The 18673-nt window shown below is 48.1% G+C and overlaps 6 protein-coding genes across 6 annotated transcripts; 3 read left to right on the top strand and 3 right to left on the bottom strand.

Moving 5' to 3' along the window:
- Nucleotides 1-426: 426 nt before the first annotated feature.
- ALT_7400 (putative MFS pantothenate transporter) lies at nucleotides 427-3071 on the top strand (the record flags this gene model as incomplete). Its single annotated transcript, XM_089600259.1, has 5 exons — nucleotides 427-1029; nucleotides 1078-1790; nucleotides 2499-2606; nucleotides 2657-2813; nucleotides 2886-3071. The coding sequence occupies 5 exons, from the start codon at nucleotides 427-429 to the stop codon at nucleotides 3069-3071; spliced, it is 1767 nt and encodes a 588-aa protein (XP_089455444.1).
- A 1017-nt stretch (nucleotides 3072-4088) lies between these two features.
- On the top strand, nucleotides 4089-5741 carry ALT_7399 (uncharacterized protein; the record flags this gene model as incomplete). The annotated part of the gene is made up of 1 exon (XM_033560788.2): nucleotides 4089-5741. The coding sequence occupies one exon, from the start codon at nucleotides 4089-4091 to the stop codon at nucleotides 5739-5741; it is 1653 nt and encodes a 550-aa protein (XP_033416679.2).
- Nucleotides 5742-8235: 2494 nt separating this feature from the next.
- Nucleotides 8236-9312, top strand: dprA (putative cell surface protein; the record flags this gene model as incomplete). Its single annotated transcript, XM_033560787.2, has 3 exons — nucleotides 8236-8365; nucleotides 8424-8519; nucleotides 8570-9312. The coding sequence occupies 3 exons, from the start codon at nucleotides 8236-8238 to the stop codon at nucleotides 9310-9312; spliced, it is 969 nt and encodes a 322-aa protein (XP_033416678.2).
- Nucleotides 9313-9770: 458 nt separating this feature from the next.
- Nucleotides 9771-10325, bottom strand: ALT_7397 (cell wall mannoprotein 1 family protein; the record flags this gene model as incomplete). Its single annotated transcript, XM_033560786.2, has 1 exon — nucleotides 9771-10325. One exon carries the CDS (start codon nucleotides 10323-10325, stop codon nucleotides 9771-9773), a length of 555 nt encoding a protein of 184 aa, XP_033416677.2.
- A 1845-nt stretch (nucleotides 10326-12170) lies between these two features.
- On the bottom strand, nucleotides 12171-13588 carry ALT_7396 (HNH endonuclease signature motif containing protein; the record flags this gene model as incomplete). The annotated part of the gene is made up of 3 exons (XM_033560785.2): nucleotides 12171-12932; nucleotides 12999-13267; nucleotides 13324-13588. 3 exons carry the CDS (start codon nucleotides 13586-13588, stop codon nucleotides 12171-12173), a joined length of 1296 nt encoding a protein of 431 aa, XP_033416676.2.
- A 3667-nt stretch (nucleotides 13589-17255) lies between these two features.
- On the bottom strand, nucleotides 17256-18458 carry ALT_7395 (zinc-dependent alcohol dehydrogenase family protein; the record flags this gene model as incomplete). The annotated part of the gene is made up of 4 exons (XM_033560784.1): nucleotides 17256-17433; nucleotides 17492-17849; nucleotides 17903-17984; nucleotides 18042-18458. 4 exons carry the CDS (start codon nucleotides 18456-18458, stop codon nucleotides 17256-17258), a joined length of 1035 nt encoding a protein of 344 aa, XP_033416675.1.
- Nucleotides 18459-18673: the final 215 nt, after the last annotated feature.

Raw genomic sequence — 18673 nt, 5'->3', positions numbered from 1 at the left:
AATGGAATCAAGGGTTGTTCAAATTTTTATCTGGGAGGTGGCAGTGCTCTGCTGTGCCAAGATCTTGGCCCTTGAGTGGCATGTCGTAATGATCGGCGGGTCACTCCTGGTCTCAGCAGGGTCTGAGCTTATTTAAAAGACTTGGATATTGCATCTAGCAATATCATTAGGGAGTATAAGCGTGATACTTGTCTAATAAACTTCAAAGATTGTACCCCCGTGTTTCTAATGTTGTTCTGCATTCCCCGCAGACACCTTAAGCTTCAGGCATTTATGTGGCAAAGTCACGCGACATGCCTTGGCAAGCGACAAAAGTTTGTCGAATCAAAACCGTTCTTTGCTATCGGCATGAGGCCGATCAATTAACTTTACGTTGTTGTCGAGTCCGAGCATCAAGAGGGGTAAGGAATCTCATCTCAGCAGGAGATGACCATCCTCTCCTCCTCATCATGCATCCCGTCCAGCATGATGCGGTTCGTTCCTGCGTTTCGCGACGCAGAAAGCAAACTCCGGTTCAAGATTGATTTCTTCATCCTCACGTTCTGCTGTATCACCTATTTCTTCAACTACCTCGATCGCTCAAACCTCAGTAATGCGTACGTATCAGGCATGAAGGAAGAGCTCGCCTTTCATGGCAACCAGCTCAATGTCATCAACACCATCTTTACCGTGGGCTACATCCTCGGCCAGGTCCCCAGCAACCTGGCTCTGACGTACTTTCGCCCACGCATCTTCTTCCCCGCCATGATCCTCCTGTGGGGCGGGCTGACTATGATTACGGCCGCGGTGCACAGTCCACAGGGGATCATGGCCATCCGCTTTTTTCTCGGACTAGCCGAGTCAAGCACGTTTGTAGGGACGCACTATATCCTTGGATCCTGGTATACGGAGGAGGAGCTGGGCAAACGTAGCGGCATCTTTACGGCATCTGGTCTGGCAGGGACGATGTTTGGCGGTTTCATCCAGACCGGTATCCATTCGTCGCTGGACGGGGTCAGAGGACTTTCAGGATGGCGGTGGTTGTTCATTGTAGGATTATTTCACTCTTCCAAGTTGATCCACTACTAATTGTGATAGATTGATGGGCTGATCACCCTTCCCATTGCCATCTATGGCCTTCTTCTCTTCCCTGACACGCCGTCCACCACTCTCGCGCCATATCTCAGCGAGTCGGAACGAGCCTTGGCCATTTCCAGATTGCCTGTGACTAATGCCGAGCGTGCTCCCTTGAATCGGGCTTTTATCAAACACTTGTTTACCACGTGGTACTGGTGGGCGTTTGTCATCCTCTGGGTGATCGCCGGCGAGACTGAGTCCTTCTCGTCTAACTCGCTTCTGGCACTGTACATGAAATCCCATCCTACGATCAAATACACTGTGGCACAGCTGAACAACTATCCAACTGGCGTTCCGGCCGTCGGGATCGTCTCAACCCTCTTCTGGGCTACATTGACAGATATCCTGCACGGCAAACGGTACTTGGTTGCCTATTTCATTGGCATTACCGGGGTCGTGACCTCCGTCCTCATTCTGACGAGGTTTGACTCAACCCCGACCGTGTTCGGGGCGTATTACTGGGCCGGTGCCGTGTATGCCTGCCAAGCTACATTCTTTGCGTGGTGCAACGATGCGATGCGATCGCAGGATGCGCGGCATCGGTCTGTGGTCCTTGCGAGTATGAATATGGGGAATAATGCGGTCAATGCGTGGTGGAGCATCATATTCTACTCGGCGAACCTGGCGCCACGGTTTACACGGGGAATGTGGGCGATGATTGGGTGTTCGATTGCGTTGGTGATATGGGCGTCGTGGATTGTGTTTATGATGGTCAGAGAGAAGTCTCGGCCGGATGATAGAGAGGTTAGGGATTGTTCTACCGAACAGCCCAAGGCTGAAACATGATATCGAGATGGATGTATATAGCGAGAACCGTGATGATTAGAATCATGCTTGGTAATTACTTTCATACCGCCCTGAGTCAATACTTGCGGACGTTTAACTGCTATCTCCGTAAATTCCGTCCACCATGGAGTAGTGGAATGTTGAACATTAATAATCGTTCTAGCTGATCATTATAAGTAATCCGCTTCACTCAAAGTCCAAGCATCCACCAAATCATTAGTATCTCCCTTAACAAATAATGTCAACATACCTCATAACCGGCGCCTCCCGCGGCCTAGGCCTCGCCCTGGTGCGCCATCTCGCCAACCTCCCCAGTACATCCGTAGGAACCATTTTCGCAACATCCCGCTCAGAACATCCAAGCCTCCAGGAACTCAGCCAACAATCCGACCGGATCAAGTGGGTCAAATGCGATGTTACCGACGCAGAAAGCGTGCATGATGCAGTCAGCGCAGTGCAGGGTAAACTGCAGGGAAAAGGGCTGGATGTACTCATTAATAATGCGGGCGTGATGCCGCATACAAAGGGTGGAATCGCGAATATGCATGTCCTCCCGCTTCGCCGCACCTATCGAGGCAGTTCTGACTGAATGGCAGGGATGATCTGACTGAAACGTTCCATACGAACGTCACTGGGACCCATAATGCCACCCGGTCATTTCTCCCTCTTCTCCGCGAGGGTCGGAGGAAACTCGTTGTTAATATGTGTGCTGCGCTCTTCTCTCTTGCCTCTAATTCCTCTCTAACGTTGATAGATCGACAACGCTTGGCTCACTGACCCTCGCGCCAGTTTACAAAGGCTCGCCAACACCAGCGTACAAAATCACCAAAGCAGCATTGAATATGTTGACGGTGCAGTACGCGCAGGATTACGGAAGCGAGGGATTCACCTTTCTCGCTGTGAGTCCTGGTGTGAGTTCTCTCCCTTTACTTACCGTCCTTTTGTCTTTTGTAAATGGAAGATGCTGATCCCTCGGAATACAGTGGCTCCAAACAGAAATGGGCGGGTCGCGAGCCGATCTTCCCCCTGCGACCGGGGCAAAGGCTGTCCTCGATATCGTGCAAAAGGCAACTCCGTCTCAGAATGGAAAGGCTCTGAATATTCATGTGCCGGGGTGGGAGGAGAACGAGGGATTGAATCAGTATGATGGCAAGGAGGTGCCGTGGTAACGGCTGAAGAGGCGATGTGTGGTAGGTTTAGTTGATAGGTACTCTTATTATCAAGCCACGTTCCTTGAGAGGTTTGTTACGGGGATCTAGCCTGTAGACTAGGTTTTTCATGCAGACGACACGGACGGGAGAAATGTTATTTCTGGGGTATGACATGGTTGTCCTATGCCAGGTATATATAAAACCACCAGAACGATTGAGATGGAGGTTTGTTTAGTAAGGCGACTTTCAAGTGAGGTTTTGAAACAAACAAGGGGAATACTTTCTGTCAAAACTCCTCGATCTTTACTCTTGCACCTGAGAAGATCAGCTGCAGTCGGGGACACCAGTCACTCCACCTGTCATATTCTCTTCCCCCGTGTCTCATATCTGCACGTTGCTTTTTGCTTCAAACAGCATTGCCCTGTCAAGGCGAAAGAGCAGCTTTTTGGAAGGCTCTCTCCTTTTCTCATAATCCGTAACTGCAAGATCCCTTCCTGTAATGGTCTTCACTGTTTCTGTCAGTGATGGTACTTTTTTTTTTTTTTTTCTTTCTGCTCATAACCAAAATAAGCTCCTATTATGGTGTAATTCTTCATTATCACTATGCAGCTGCCACACTGTCCGTTATAGGTATTTACTACCTAAAGATTCCAAGTTCGCAATTCTTTCTGTCCTGGCAGCCTCATCATGTATCACAGCTTGTCTTCAGCAGAATGCAAAGTCCGCAAGACGCCCACCGAGAATGTGTCCATCGGAGTTTGACAGGTGGTGGATACTAATCATAACAGATGTGATACATCAATTGCCCTTTGCGCTGAATTATGGAGGAGCATTCAGATTAAGGGCACTCTTCAGGGAAGGTTACTGACTGTAAGCAGTTTTGGTATAAAAGCAACTGTTTATTCCTAAACAGAGCAGAGTTTCGCTTCCTCCTTTTTGTCTTCTTCGTCATCGTCACTCCTTTCTTTCATTCAATCGCTCTTTTCTACATTGTCGCTCATTATCTCATTCACTCGTTCATTGATTTCGCTCACCATGAGCAAAAGAAAGGTCGAGCTCATGTCCGACGCTGTGGACTCACATGAGATCTCCGTGCTCCATGAGCTTCATGGGGAAGGCGAAACAACAGGTCCAGAAAGCCAATTCCCCGAGACCCAAGTACCACGCAGAAAGAGGAAGAAGAGCAAGAAGAAGAAGAGATCCTCTGAAGCCACTCAGACAAGTGAGAATAGCCAACTTGGCCTTTCACAGATCATGGACCTCCAGCAGCCGAACCAGAGCAACTCGCTCACCGATGAGGAGTTTTCGCCGGACATGTTCCATCGTCTCACTACCATCACCCCCCTCAATGGTCCTCACGCAAATCCCAACCGGCGAATCCCTCCTTCTCCAATCCCGTTCAAACACAACGACTACCTGTGCAACCTGTCGATCTCGGAAGCAGATGTCATTGCGATGCAACTCTTCCAGGGCACGTACCGGCTCGAAATCAGCGAACTCCCCCACCAAGAATGTCGGATGACGCTAATCTGGGACTACGACCGTCTCTGGGGCTGCTTCGACATTGGCGTGTGGAAGGGCCTGATGCTCATCGACCCGGGGCCGCGGGATAACACCATGACCACATACTCCTTTGCGTGGCGAGGCGTCTGCGAAAACGAGCCCGAGGTGGCATACGACAACGAGGGTGTCACAATCGGTGAGATCACCATAGGTGGGAAGGGTCCTATTTCCGGCTGTTTCAGAGGGATGGCCGTCGCGGATTTCCCCGACGACAAGTGCGACTTCAAGGCTGTGCGGGAAGTAGGGCCGCCTATGGTCCTGTGGCCTGTTGAGACTTTCGTCGCGGACTGGGATTATCTTCAGCATGATAGAGCGAAAGAGCCTGAGTCGCAGCGCCTGGTTCTGCTTGCGCTGTCTCCTGAGCCGGAGTCGCAGGTCGTGAATGACGAGGCTATGCAGATGGACTGCGAACAGGATGAGGATGAGGAAGACCAGGACCAGGACGAGGCCACTACGGAAGTACATCCCTCCTCTCCTGTCCGTCAACCAGCCGAGACACCACACACTTCCCCTCCGCCAGACGAACCCACCCAGCAATCTCAACCGGCCCCCAGCACCATCAGCCGACTCCACGCAACCTCCTTCACAATGCAGCGTTCCTGGGCCCGCCACGACCAGGACAAGTTCCTCGATGTCGTCTGCGGCAGTTACGAGGTCTCCAGCCAAACCATGAAACACAACTGGTCGCGCAAAGCCAGCAAACTCAGGATGCGCCTTCTCGTCGATCGCAGGGAGAGCTGCGTCTGGGGCATGTTCGCCATGGGCGTCTACCGCGGCATCATGCTCTTCCAGGTGTCACCCATTCGCTTCCAAAAGGACAAGCGGCTGAAGTTCTGCTGGCGGGGTAGGGAGACGGATGGCCGTGACTGCGCGGAGAAGCTGGGGTATCTTTTGTTCGCCGAGGATATGAGTATCCAGGGATGCTTTTATGATATGTATGGCGATGTGCCGTTTGCCGGAAGACGGAGGATACGTCCGGCTGTTGAATCGCGGTTTGATGAGGCGTTCTTTAAGCAGCAGTGGTGGGAGCATGAACCGGTTCCGCCCACTCTGCTTCGCCAGGTTCAGGGTCAGGGTCAGGCTGAGTCTCAGGTTCAGATTCAGGCGCAACCAGAGACCCAGTAAGGATGTGTCATCCTTATCCAGTTTGGATTGATTGTCTCTTTTATTCTGTAAGGACTTAGGATGGTTAGATAGAAAATTGTATAGTATCGTCTCGGTGTCTCCTCGCGTTGTGACCACCCGTTCTGTTGACGCATTGGTTTCTCTTGAAGCAGAGAAGCCTAGTAGATTGATGCTACTGAGACATGAGCAAGGGAATTGAAACGACAGCAGGACATGGAAAAAGATTATTGGAATAATTGAACTACCTTTAAAACAACGCCCATGCAGACTATGTACACTTAGATACCCGTGTACTGAGTCATGGAATAATTCACCTTAGCCCAAAACTCATACTCATCTGAGGGCAGAATAGTAGATGCTGACTTTCTCCATGATGACTCCGGCGTCATCCAAATCAAACCAAAGTATTCCCTTGACGCAATACTGTATCCAGCTGCACCCCAGTCAATAATCCCAGCTACCTTACCATCGTTGACGATGATATTAGTGGGGTTTAGGTCACCATGAGTCAAGATTTTCCTCTCATCTTGCCCATCCTCCCCTGATGCAAGAATCTCTTCTGCTAGACGGTAGTCATCCTCATCAACTAGTTCTCCGCAGGGTCTTGCGTTCTTAAGCGCTTCAACAGCGCCTTGATTGAATTCCTTTCGTGTTTGAAACGGTCCATAGTGATAATTCTTTTCTCCCATGGATGCATGAAGACGGTCTTGACAAGGCCCTTGGTCTACAGACTCAAAGAAAGTGCCCTCAATTATGCGCCATTCATGTATATAGCCTTGGAGTTGGTTCACGATGAACTGTTGAGAATCCTCGCAAAGACCTTACATAACCTAGAGGACCGTCTCCTTATCGCGTCGGTGCGCTGAACTATCCGGGCATACAAACAGTTAAATTACTGGATTCGATTAGACCAGGGTCCTTGCTACTGGAAGTAGCCGCCTTTGGTCCGTGCTCATATGGACGGACCCAACTAGAGGGAACGTCGCAAGGCACGTCGGCTGCAACAGCAACAGCTCGAGCAGGAGCATCGCGAGCATGGTTGGGGGGAGGGGGGGGGCAAGCCACACTATTCTGGCATACTGACTAGGTATCTCTTACGGGGTTTCGGCTTGTCGAAGTCGAACTCCAAGTCTTTGACTACGAGAGCTGGCCACATCGGCCACATACGACATTCCGACGGCCGAAAAACAAGAACTGTGACCAAAGCTTGACCACGGCAATACCGCTTTGAATCGCACGTTCGACCTCTGCGGATATTTTGCCATACTCTACTGGGATACATTAGTTATGTATATCTTGCTTGTGTGTCTAAATGCATTAACCAATGATCAAGATGTTTGACATCAGATAAAACCGCCTTATGACGAGCTTCCCTTATGTAATAGTGGGCGTCTTAAAGTACCTTTATCAACTTCGATCAGCTCCACGCGTTCTATTTCGGGGACGCGCATAATGACGTCTACCATCTGAAAAACATAGCGATTGTGGTCTGATGGTATAGTCTTATTCTTCAAGGATTAGATAACATTTATGCAATTGACATAAACCACTAGAGTATACAGTGCACAGTGTAAGCAATTACAGGGAGAAAATCACGACATCCAATGCATCTTCCTCGTCACAGCAACACCACTACTAAATACAGAGATTATCTATGGATGTTATTGTTGCCTGCCAAGGGAAATGACATCTTATGCGCCCCACTTTTATACTTGGATGTGCCTAGGGCAATGCCGATCGCTGCTTCTTTGGTACAAACACCGACATCATATCCAAGTCATAGTTGTCTTACAAGGCTTCAACCCTATCTCATATGCACGGAGTACCGAGAGGTAGTAGAAGTGATTATCAGATTGGAATGATCAGCAGCTTAGCTGCAATTAACTTTGTCTATCCCAACGGGAATAGTCACGAGGGTGCCACACCCACCGGATGCTCTGAGATGATGACGACGATATTCATCGAATCACAAAGTTCCTGGGGGCCACGGATTTGCTATTCCGCTGAGATAGTTCACTTGTATGAAGGTTAAGGAAGCTGATCGACTGTACAATGGGCTAAATATATATCATTGGTGCTGGGTTGCGCAACGCAATTGATTTGCGGCCTGGTGGATACCCTGCCATTAGAGAGCTACAGCTTCGAGAACAACAACGAGATCCATGCTCCCACCTACATCAATAAGGCTGCACCCAAAATTTATGAAATGGATCAGTCATGACATGTGGCTGAAACTGAACCACTGACGATGATGTGCAGCTGGTTGTGGTTGACTCTCCGCACGATGACCGCGAGATGACGGCATCGCTCCTTGCCACACTCCAGGGATACCACAACTCTCCCCGGGTTGACGTAATCCCCAAACATGAAATGTGAGGAACATGCTCTATAAAAGGATTGATCATTCATCTTAAGGTTGGTCGAACCAATCTGCAATTCATAACAAAACTACACCTACCAATTCGAATACAAAACATTGCAAGTCTTCTACAAGATGTCCCACATGATGCACAAGGTGAAGGAGGCCTTGACTGGCCACCATGGTGACTCCAACAAAACGAACCAGGGGCCCCATGACTCCAACGTTGCCAACAAGGCGGATCCTCGGGTCGATAGCGACCGTGGTATGTTCACCAGTATCCAATAATGACAAAGATACCGACTAACCCTTCTCCTTGTTAGACAACCGCGCTCGCCATGAGGCCATGGGAGGTACTGCTGGTCCTCATACATCGGACACTGCCAACAAGCTCGACCCTCGCGTAGACAGCGACAGAGGTATGCTGACCTTCTGACTCTTGACTCTGCTGGGTATCTAACTTTTGCAGACAACCGTGGAAACCCCACTTCTGGCACCTATGGTAGCAGCAACACCTACGAAACCACTAGCAACACCTACGGATCTAGCAACACTTATGAAAACACAAGCAGCAATGCTGGTCCTCACGGATCCAACATTGCCAACAAGCTAGACCCTCGCGTGGACAGTGACAAGGACAACCGTGGTACTACCACCGGCGGCTACGGCACAGGCACTACCGCTGGCGACACCTACGGCAGCGCCAGCTCCAACGTCGGACCCCACGACTCCAATATTGCCAACAAGCTCGACCCCCGGGTTGACTCCGACGCGGACAACCGCGCCCGGCACTCCGCCATGGGCGGCACCGCCGGACCCCACGGCTCCGACATTGCGAACAAGCTCGATCCCCGCGTCGACAGCGACAGAGATAACCGTGGTCTGGGTACTGGCACCGGCACTACCACTGGCACTGGCGCCTTCGGCTCCGGAACCGGAACTGGAACGACAGGCTACGGCAACACTTCCTCCAACGTTGGACCTCACGACTCCAACATCGGCAACAAGCTCGATCCTCGTGTGGATAGTGACCAGGACAACCGCGCTCGCCACGAGGCTATGGCTGGAAGCAGCTACACTGGCGCTGGCGCTGGCACTGGTGCAGGAACCACGGCCGGTCCTCATGGCTCCAATGTCGCGAACAAGCTTGACCCTCGTGTCGATTCCGACTTGGACAACAGAGGCACTCTGGGAACCCAGCGTGGTTTCTAAGCGGCGGGGAATGGATGAGAATGATATTTGATAATGCTTAATCCTTTGTGATGGAATGACTTTGATACCATGAAATTGCACGATTGATGATTTATGATTTCGGCTTTGTATTATTAACTGGAGAGTTTGCTACAATGATACTTCCGTCTCTATATAATGCTTTCTTGTAAACAGAGGTTAATTAGCCGCATCTAATCTTACTCGCTAGATTGATCGCACAGATGAGCATCAGCAGTGATCAGTACTGCGATATTTTGCGACCTTCATTGTCACGGTCCAAGATGGCATTAAGATTAACTGAGCTCCCATGAATACATTAAAAGATATCATCGTGGTGAATCCTATGCCCTCATGTTGTACTACCATTGCAATGCTACCCTCGGTACTGAGTAGCAACAACAGACACATTTCACGACTATCGACAGTATCCCATCCACAACACATCCCTGACCATCCTCTCAATTATACGCCGCAATAGCCTTATCGAACGCATCCGCAATCTGCTTATTGATCATCGGCGCCAGCTGCGCATACAACGGCGCCAACTTCATTGCAACCGCATTCCCAAGCTGCCCCGACAAATCCTTCTGCTGCTGCAAATTGCCCTTAACCAGGAACGCCAACGATCCGATCCCCAACAACCCTGTATCGAACTTTGGCTTCTTCGCGACGATATTGTTCAGCGTGGAGAAGATCTGCGGCTGGAGGTTGATGAATGCGGTTGCGACGGTCAGCGACTCGGCGTTTGTGAAGTTGGCGGCGGCCTGCGTGGTGGAGATCGCGTCCCGGAGGTCGCAGGAGAGCTTGACGGATTCGACTTCGATCTTGAGGGCGGTGAGGGTGCCTTGGATGCCGCCGTCGTAGGAGGTGACGGTGTTGTTGAGGACGACCATTTGGCTGGCGATCGTGTTGACGGCGTCTACGACGGCTGTGGCGTCGCGTTTGGTGATTGTTGCGGTTGGAATGGCGCTGGCGAGGGCCGTGGCCGCTAGGAGAGAGAAGAGGAAACGCATTTTCACTTCAGGTGGTGATGATGAGGTGATGGTTTACTGCCCGCGTTTGTTGAAGAAGTTGGTCAGGGGAATTTATACCCCGTCTGTCCGTGTTGACTCCCGGTCTTCATGATCTTGCAAGAATCAAGATGTCTGTGCCCAATTTCGCAGGTTCCGAGAAATCTTCCCCCAATGCCGTAACAGGAAAATGAGACTATATTCTACCCCGCAAAAAGAAAGCGAGATGCGATATTGCAGACAGGGGTTCGAACGAATCATGCTGCCTCGTGGCTGACGAGTCGATGTAACCCCACATGTGAACGGGGGATCCTCCCGAGGCTTGCTGTGAAAGTGAAACATTTTGCCTAGAACAGCAAGCTTTGCGATCATATCGACCGTTGAATTCCTGTTAAAATGTTGTTAGTGGCCTTCATAGCTGATCCTTGCCTCGGATGGGTCTATGGCCCTATTTTGTAGATGAAGCCTTGTGACCAGGTAGTCTTATTCCGAAAACTGACGTCCCACCGGACTATGAATAGTGATCTGTGCAGACTCTGGCTAGATGCTCCATCACAATTCCAAACCCCACTGATAGTCAGGTCCGAAGGTTGTTTAACTGAGCCTATTTGGGCCGCGGTATCGATTGTCTGTACGATTATAACAGCGATTTTCGCGAAGTACCAAAAATCCCAATATCTCGAGCATCATCTTCTTGGCCTTCGGGTCTAGGCCTGGGAAACTGAATGATTTCACTGATGAGTATGAGACTTAGTGAGTCGGTTCTATTTGGGCCTCCTGGTCGATATCACCCTCCGTTTGCTATCCTTTCAACGTGTTGAAACTGTAAAGAATACATTGCGGTGGATACGTATAGACGACTTTCCGGAGGGTAATCATATGGCGATGGCATCTATAGTACTTCGACTAGTTCCACAACAACTGCCCTATGCGAAATACCCATGTCCCTATTTGCCGTCCTTGTTTGCCGAGCCATAATCTCAGTAATCGGAAAATGTAAGCGCGAACTTGTTTTGTGGCACGGGAGACCCTGCTCTGTTATAGTGTCTAAATCCCTCGGTTGGAATGAATAGTCCCTGATGATATAAGGAAATCAGCAATCCGGTCAGCAACCCCGCATGATACGCTTGGCGTCTTATGAGTGCTTTCCGTTAGCTTGGGCGACTGCCTCACAACGACTGTTGATAGGCAGGATAGTAGGACTCCAGCACTACTATCAGACGTAATCTTGTCCCTGCAGAACTGGGGCCCAGGCTTCTGAGAAAACCAGGCAATTACTGATAGGTAGGAGTCGCAGTCACCAACCCCGGAGGACGCTTTCCAGCGCTAGCAGCGGAGCGGGAGCTACTAGCAGACACAAAGTAAGGCGTGCTCCAATTCTGGGACAAACTATGTTGGTTTGTTAGGATTTGATCCTAGGTGGTTATGTTGCCTTGGACGGGTCTATCAACGAAGTGGAACCCCTTGTGACTTAACTTTTTTTCTAAACATTTTCTTGAGCTATGAATAGGGACCCACAAATCAATTGAATTAAATGTCTCCGCTGAATATTTAACCATCCCTCTCGATGAAGCTGAGACAAGCTAATATCATCGGAAAACCTAAACTCTATTCTTGGTGAGATCAGGAGTAGCGAACTGAAGTTGTAGTTGGAAGCCCTCTAACAGTGACACCGACTCACATGTCGGGCTGAAGGGTGCAATTGTCTTAATGCCGCGTTAATCAAGGAGAGCAAACCCTGCATGGGAATGAATGATTCGCTAAACCGCTGGGACGGCCCGAGTGTATCATATCGACATGTTGCGAGGCAAAGTTCTCGATTCTGAGTCCTTGTTGCAAAACAGCAAACTACTCCTCGATGAGCCCTTGTTCGAGCCTATCGGTCGTCGCGACCACGGGGTTGGCCTTGGGCTCATCGTTGGCGATATTCGTGAGAGAGGATGGCGGAGAGGATGGGCCAGGAAGCTCTGGCGATTGCAACACGGGCCTCGCGAAATACTCCAGTTCGTCAGCAGAGTCTTCATCTGACTCATATTCTTCCAGGTCCTTCGGCTCCGCCCCTCCCCTTAGGGCAAGCACGCGATTAAGGATCCACTGCAATTCGAGGATCCGAAAATCGGGCAGGGGATAATTAATTGGATCAGGGGTCTCAAGAGTGATCGGGTCACCAGACAGGAGTGGTTTATCGTCGCGGATATTATGGAGCCCAACCTCATACTCTCCTGGGTGCTGATTTGGTGGAAGCTGCGGAACAATGTTGAAATCAACACCTGTATGTTGCTTCAGCCACCAAATCTTCACCGTGATCCACTTGCCTTCTGGATCTTCCTCGACAGGCTCAAGCGCAAAGTATCCCCTGGTGTGCAGCTCATGGGCGTTGGGGGAGAGAAGTATGAGGTTTGCGGCCCTTTCAGTCCCGAGAACATGTCCATAAATGGCATTGTGCCATGCTTCCACCTTCTCAGCAGACCAAAAATCCCTCAGAGCGTTAAAAAATTGTTTGACGCCTTTAGTATTCGGGTCACTCATCCAGTAGGGGTACAAATGGCACGCCTGGCATATGTCCTTTCTGCACTTCGTCAGAATACAGGTCTGATCGCGCAAACGACACTAGGATATCACGCGGTTAGTGGTAATGCAGTTACAATAGATTCTGGCCGGAAGGGCTTAGCTTACGTCGCGCTTGGCGGGTTCCCTTCTAGGCGGCTTTCCCCAGGGCTGGCTCAGCGGCTCCCCTTTTCTTTTCCGCCCCTTACCGGACCCCTCTGGCGATGATGGGAGCGTCACCACCTTCAGGGTTCGTGGAGTACTAGGAGAACCTTCGTCCGCGCTCGGCCCAGCGATGACAGGGGTGGAGGACAGGACTGTGTTGGGTACTTCCGTCTTCACAGGTGTAGCCGGAGCGGATGGAGCTCTTGATGCAGGCCTTTTGTCCCTTTGGGTCCCTGAACAGAACACATCGTTAGCTTCGCATAACAATTAAGATTGGATGATGGCTAACATCTATCGATTATGTTGCCCTCTACCTCCGTGAATCTTAGCAGGCCCAGGAGGCCACGAGGATTATGCGGGAGATACTGAGAAACCAAACCATCCAGCCTTTCCAGATCTGCGAGCCATAGGCAGCCGTAGCAATCCCTAAGTGATTCTATGGTATCATCGGATCCCTCAAATGCCAAGGTGTTGAATGCTTTGGCAATCTCGTTGATAAGCTCCACGCGGCGAGGATCCTCAAAGAGAGCGCCGGGGTGGCTGGAGCTTGCCATACTGATGATACTGATGATATCGGAACAATCGATAGCAAAGGATTCAATGAGAGTGAAGCTTGTAAGTCCGCTTTGATTGACGTTGGTCCAGGTGTTACAGGATGCTCAGACAGTAGAAAACTGTTTACAGTGGTGTGATGAGAACAGCCAGATAATTTTTTAACCAGTGTAGAGGGACATGATTTGAACGAAAGGTAGACTTCACTGTGCGAAGCGTAATGGTAGAGGAAGAAGTTGGAAGTTGGGTGTTGATCATATAAAAGGTATCCGCCAGCCCTACCAGGGAAAACTGGGCCTCCGCCCCAAAAGGGGTTAGCCTACCCGGAACCGGGCAACCCTTGGAGCATTGTTTCTGCATCACTGACGCTGTAGATGTAGGTCAGAGGAACGCCATGTAGTAAGAACGTCATAGAAGGGCAAGCAAATAGGATGCTCACCATGAAGTTATAGCACTTCAGCTATTTTTGGACTTGACAAGAAACCCGTCAAGAATTGTTCTTGCAGGCATATGGAACCTCGATATACCGTCCTGATGTTATGGGACATGGGACGACAGTGGAATTGAGTGGCTTTTGTCGCATTGCGTAGCTGAATTGTCCTGCTTACTTCAAAGCTATGGTTGCCTAGAATCTCTATGCTTGAAATCGGAACCCAGTAGCTGGTGACATCAGGTCGTAAATTGATTGTACTGTACTTCATTTTCTGGATTTGATTGTAGACGAGAAACTACCAATTTAATTGCAAGCATGCGATATACAGAGCAATGGCGCTATATACAGAAAGCTCATCTTAGCTTCACTTATTGAAGAGAAACAGGTTACTAGACTTTAAGGGTGTTTCTTTTAGACGGTTGAGCAGCCAGAGCCTCTGCTTTAATAGTTTAACCCTTCTCTTTTCTTTCTTGCCTCCTTCCTTCTTCTTGCGCTTTTAGTCTTCTTCAGCTTGCTTTCTCTTACCCTCTTGTTCTACCCTGGCGCCTAGATATCCTGCAGTTTTGCCAGCTTTCCACCTTCTTCTTCTGATGTGTGAGACAGATGTGCAGTCATAACTCAGCTCCTACCATATAATCGAGAGGGTCGATAAAATGAGAGGGGTGATTGAGAGAGTTGATTTCTTAGGTGAAGTGAGCCCCCTAAGCTAGATAAGCCCTGTTAACTGTATCTAGTATCATGGCTATCTAGCATGGCAGATGCGTGCATATAAGTCATAACTTGAGGTAGAGCAGTATTATCTTTTGTGGGTGCGTTGGCATACCTAGCAGTTAAACTGTATTTTAGCAGACTTGATGTTGGATTACTACTAGTAATTTCTTTATTAGAATGTTAGTTATTAATTATACTATATAGATTTACTACTTACACTTGTTCTAGATGTAGTCTGGTTGAAATTAGGATGAGCTTTAGTTGAAGAGATAATATGGTATGCGCTGTGCGGTGTTTACTAGAGAGGTAACTTTCTAGGAGGCCTCAGAGATTAGCTAAAAGATAAGGAATTTACTGAACTATCAGTATATATACTAATTAAAATATGGCTTTGTATAGACAGTAAGTTTTCTATAGAAAATTAGAAATACTAAGGCTTTATCAGGACATAATATTAATAGGGCAGTGGTATATAAAGATATCATGTCTAGAGGAGGATTACTCTATGTAGTTATAAAAATAATATAACATTACTACTCTTAAGATATATATAACAATGAATTACTTAGTCTATCTCTTATAATACTCTTATAATTATAAAACCATGTCCTTGTATCTACTGACCTAGGTAACCACCCTGATTTTATCCAGAGGCAAGTGTTATGCGATATTATTAGGGCATACAGAGTAGATCTGAATTATTTAGCAGGTCTTCTGCGCCCTATAAGCATTTCCCTAAGCCGATTGGACAGAATACAATACAAAAGATACTACGGAGTAAAAATGCATTGACTTCTGCCTTAAAATATAACTCCAGCACTACAGTGAGGTGTGAGCTTATTACTAGAGGCCTGGAGGTTATTAGAGATGATAACCAGGCACCTACTTGTATAGGATTTTATCTATAAATTAGTTTAGGGGATATATTACAGCACTATTAAAGGTGATTAGGATATATTACAGTGCCTATTAAAGGTGATAATTATATATTATAGTGCCATCATATTACAGATCTCTTACTAAAGTCTAAGTATTATTCTACTTATTAAGATCTATTAGGTCAGAGTATAATACTTCCTTAGGAGGTACCTATAGAGCTGGCTATATTTATAACTTTACTAAGCACTGGGGGTGCTAATCTTAGGGAGACTAGTTCTTAGACTTATAAAGATAGGTAATAATAGATCTACTAGATATTAATATTAACTTTAATATATACTTTAAGCCCTATATCTCTAACTTCTGTTATAAGTAGAAATATAAGCTTATAAGTATCCTATTACTCTAAATCTTTCTATTACTTATATTTAGGTCTTTATTCTATTATATTTTAGTACTAGTATTAAGCTTTATAGAGTTATATTAATATTTAAAGCTTAATTAATACTAAAGAGAGCATTATTAACCTTAGATAAAGTATTACTTATATTAAAAATTCTCCTGTCTAATAGCTTTGATCCTATCGACTATGGCCAGTTCAAGACTGACTCTCTATAATAATACTATGATCCCCTTATGAACTGGAGTGGTTCACTTTGCTCTCAGAAATAACAATAGGATTCAACAATGGTGTGCTGTATAGAGATTCTACAATAGCACCCATCTCACATCATCTAGTGCGCTGCGCTTATAAAGACTGATAACAAGGATTCATGGCTGGCTGATTGCATCTTGGAACATTAACTGTGGGGAGGCCTGCCTTATCATGACTTATGACTGAACTCAGAGACAGGGCTTTGCCCATAGCCCACTCTCAGAATCAAAAAGGAAGAAAATCCTCTTCCACGAATCAAATAGGCATGTGGCTATTGCAGAATGGCACAATCTCATTGTGATGGACACAGTCTGTGGTATGTTACGTTTGACTTCTTGTGATTGTTATTTAATAAGGCCTTGTTCACTTGGAATGACGTTGGACCTATACCGCTCGGTGTAAAGGTTGAATGGATCAAGATGAGGCCATGTCAGAACTAGAGGAAACAGAAGCTAACGTCGCGATGTCTACACATCAACAAATTTAGATTATGGTTGCAACTGTGCTTATGAGTGCAAACTGAAACCTTGTGGTCAGCCGCCGGTGAAGCCCGCTAATAAAAATGTTATGAAAGCCCCTCGCCCTTTAAATCTAGTAGTGATAGTAATAACATCTCTGCAGTTGGTATTGCTCCAGTGTGACAGTCACTGGGATCCATTAGAGATGTTTCCCCATTGCTGCAGACAACTTGGGAACTATGACCTTTGAGCTGGCTGGCATCACAGTTTGCCTTGGTGGGTTCTTTCCTGCCCTCAGGCGCCTTAATGTGGCCAGTCAGTCAGTTGGACAATTGCCTTTGGTGTGGAAATGGGCAACGCCATGGGCATCCGCTCAAATGGGAGACTTTTCACAATACCCTGGGCTTGCTGGAATTGTGCAGTCATATAAGCAGTCTATTCTATAAGACTCTAGCCCTAGCTAAGATAATATTGCTCTGCACTTGCATGTGGGACTTCCCATCTCCTTTTCCTACGCATCCAATTTCTGGATTCTAAACCTTGATGACGACCTTGCCCATGTGTCTGGCGGCATATAGGTGATCAAATGCGGCCTGCGAATCTTCGAAAGAGAAGATGATGTCATCCAATAGAGGCTTGAGACAGATTTTCTTCTGTGCCAGAAAGTCGCATAGATTCTGTTGGTCGATCTTTGACCCCACGGCAATCCCCCTGAAGGTGACAACCTTAGCGTTTTTCAAGGGTTATAGAGGAAACGAAATTGACGTACCTTAGGACAGCGCTCTTGGCTAGTAGAGGTCCAAGGGTGTCAGGGAAGTGATCTGTGTTGAACCCTCCTAAAAAGCCAACCTGCGAAACAGTACCTCTGCGCGCAAGGGTCCGGAGACTCTGGGCTAGAGTGGTAGGGCCCACATTTTCAACCACAACATCGACACCTCGTCCGTGGGTAAGATGAAGTGCTCGCTCATCCCATTCAGGATGGGTTCGGTAATTAATGATGTCCACCTCACCTGGCTGGCCCAGGGAACGCGCTATGTCGAGCTTCTTGTCGGAAGAAGATGTGATGATGGGGCGAATGCCGGCTGCTAGGCAGATTAATAAAGCAAACATGCTCACGCCTCCAGTACCTGGTCCCATGAACTTAGCATTTTTTCAAATGGCGTCGACTAGAAATATTCACCTTGAAGTAAGGCAGTGCCGTTTGATCGTGGCATCTCCAGAGCTGTCCAAGCAGTTGTTCCCGCGCATGTGATACAGGCCGCCTGTGAGAGCAGAAGATCAGCACTGTGATATCTCTAGTCAGGCCAAGTCGTGCTCACCTCCTCCCAAGAAAGATGCTTGGGCAAATGGACCAACACCTTCTGGTCAAACACTGCAAATTGCCGCAGCACACCATCAACATCTCCACCTAGAGCCGCTGTCTTTTCCTCGGTTCCCAGGAGGTTGTTCAAATCGAAAATGGGCGCAACGCGATCCCCTGGTGCGAAACCACTCACTTCAGATCCGACCGCGACAACTTCGGCAGCGCAGTCAGAAGCAGGGATACCACGTGCTATCACTGGCACTGGGTATTTCCCGTGCATCATCGCAACGTCCCTATAGTTGAGAGAAACAGCATGGATGCGGATCAGAACCTCGTTGGGATGAAGTGATGATGGCAGCTTCTCTTCCGCCATCTCAAGACGTGAACCATCCTCGCTGCGTCGAAACGCTTTGTAGGACTGAGGAATCGACATGGTGCTCTTAGATTGTATCAACCATGTTCCCCTGCTCGAGGAATACTGCGCCTCTTTATATATTATAGGCAAAAGCCATGATTTGTAAAATGTCCAACCAGCTTACAAATGCTACTTTGATAAATTTCAACTTAGTAGTTATCTGTGCCATATGGCATAATATTTTGTATGAGGATGCTTAAAGCATACCTTCGGTGGGGACGGGAAAGGCCTTG

Source organism: Aspergillus lentulus, assembly GCF_001445615.1.
Source record: "Aspergillus lentulus DNA, contig: Alt13, strain: IFM 54703, whole genome shotgun sequence".
Classification (NCBI taxonomy): domain Eukaryota; kingdom Fungi; phylum Ascomycota; class Eurotiomycetes; order Eurotiales; family Aspergillaceae; genus Aspergillus; species Aspergillus lentulus.
Note: the sequence above shows the minus strand (reverse complement) of the source record. Positions and strands in the feature narration are given on the sequence as shown.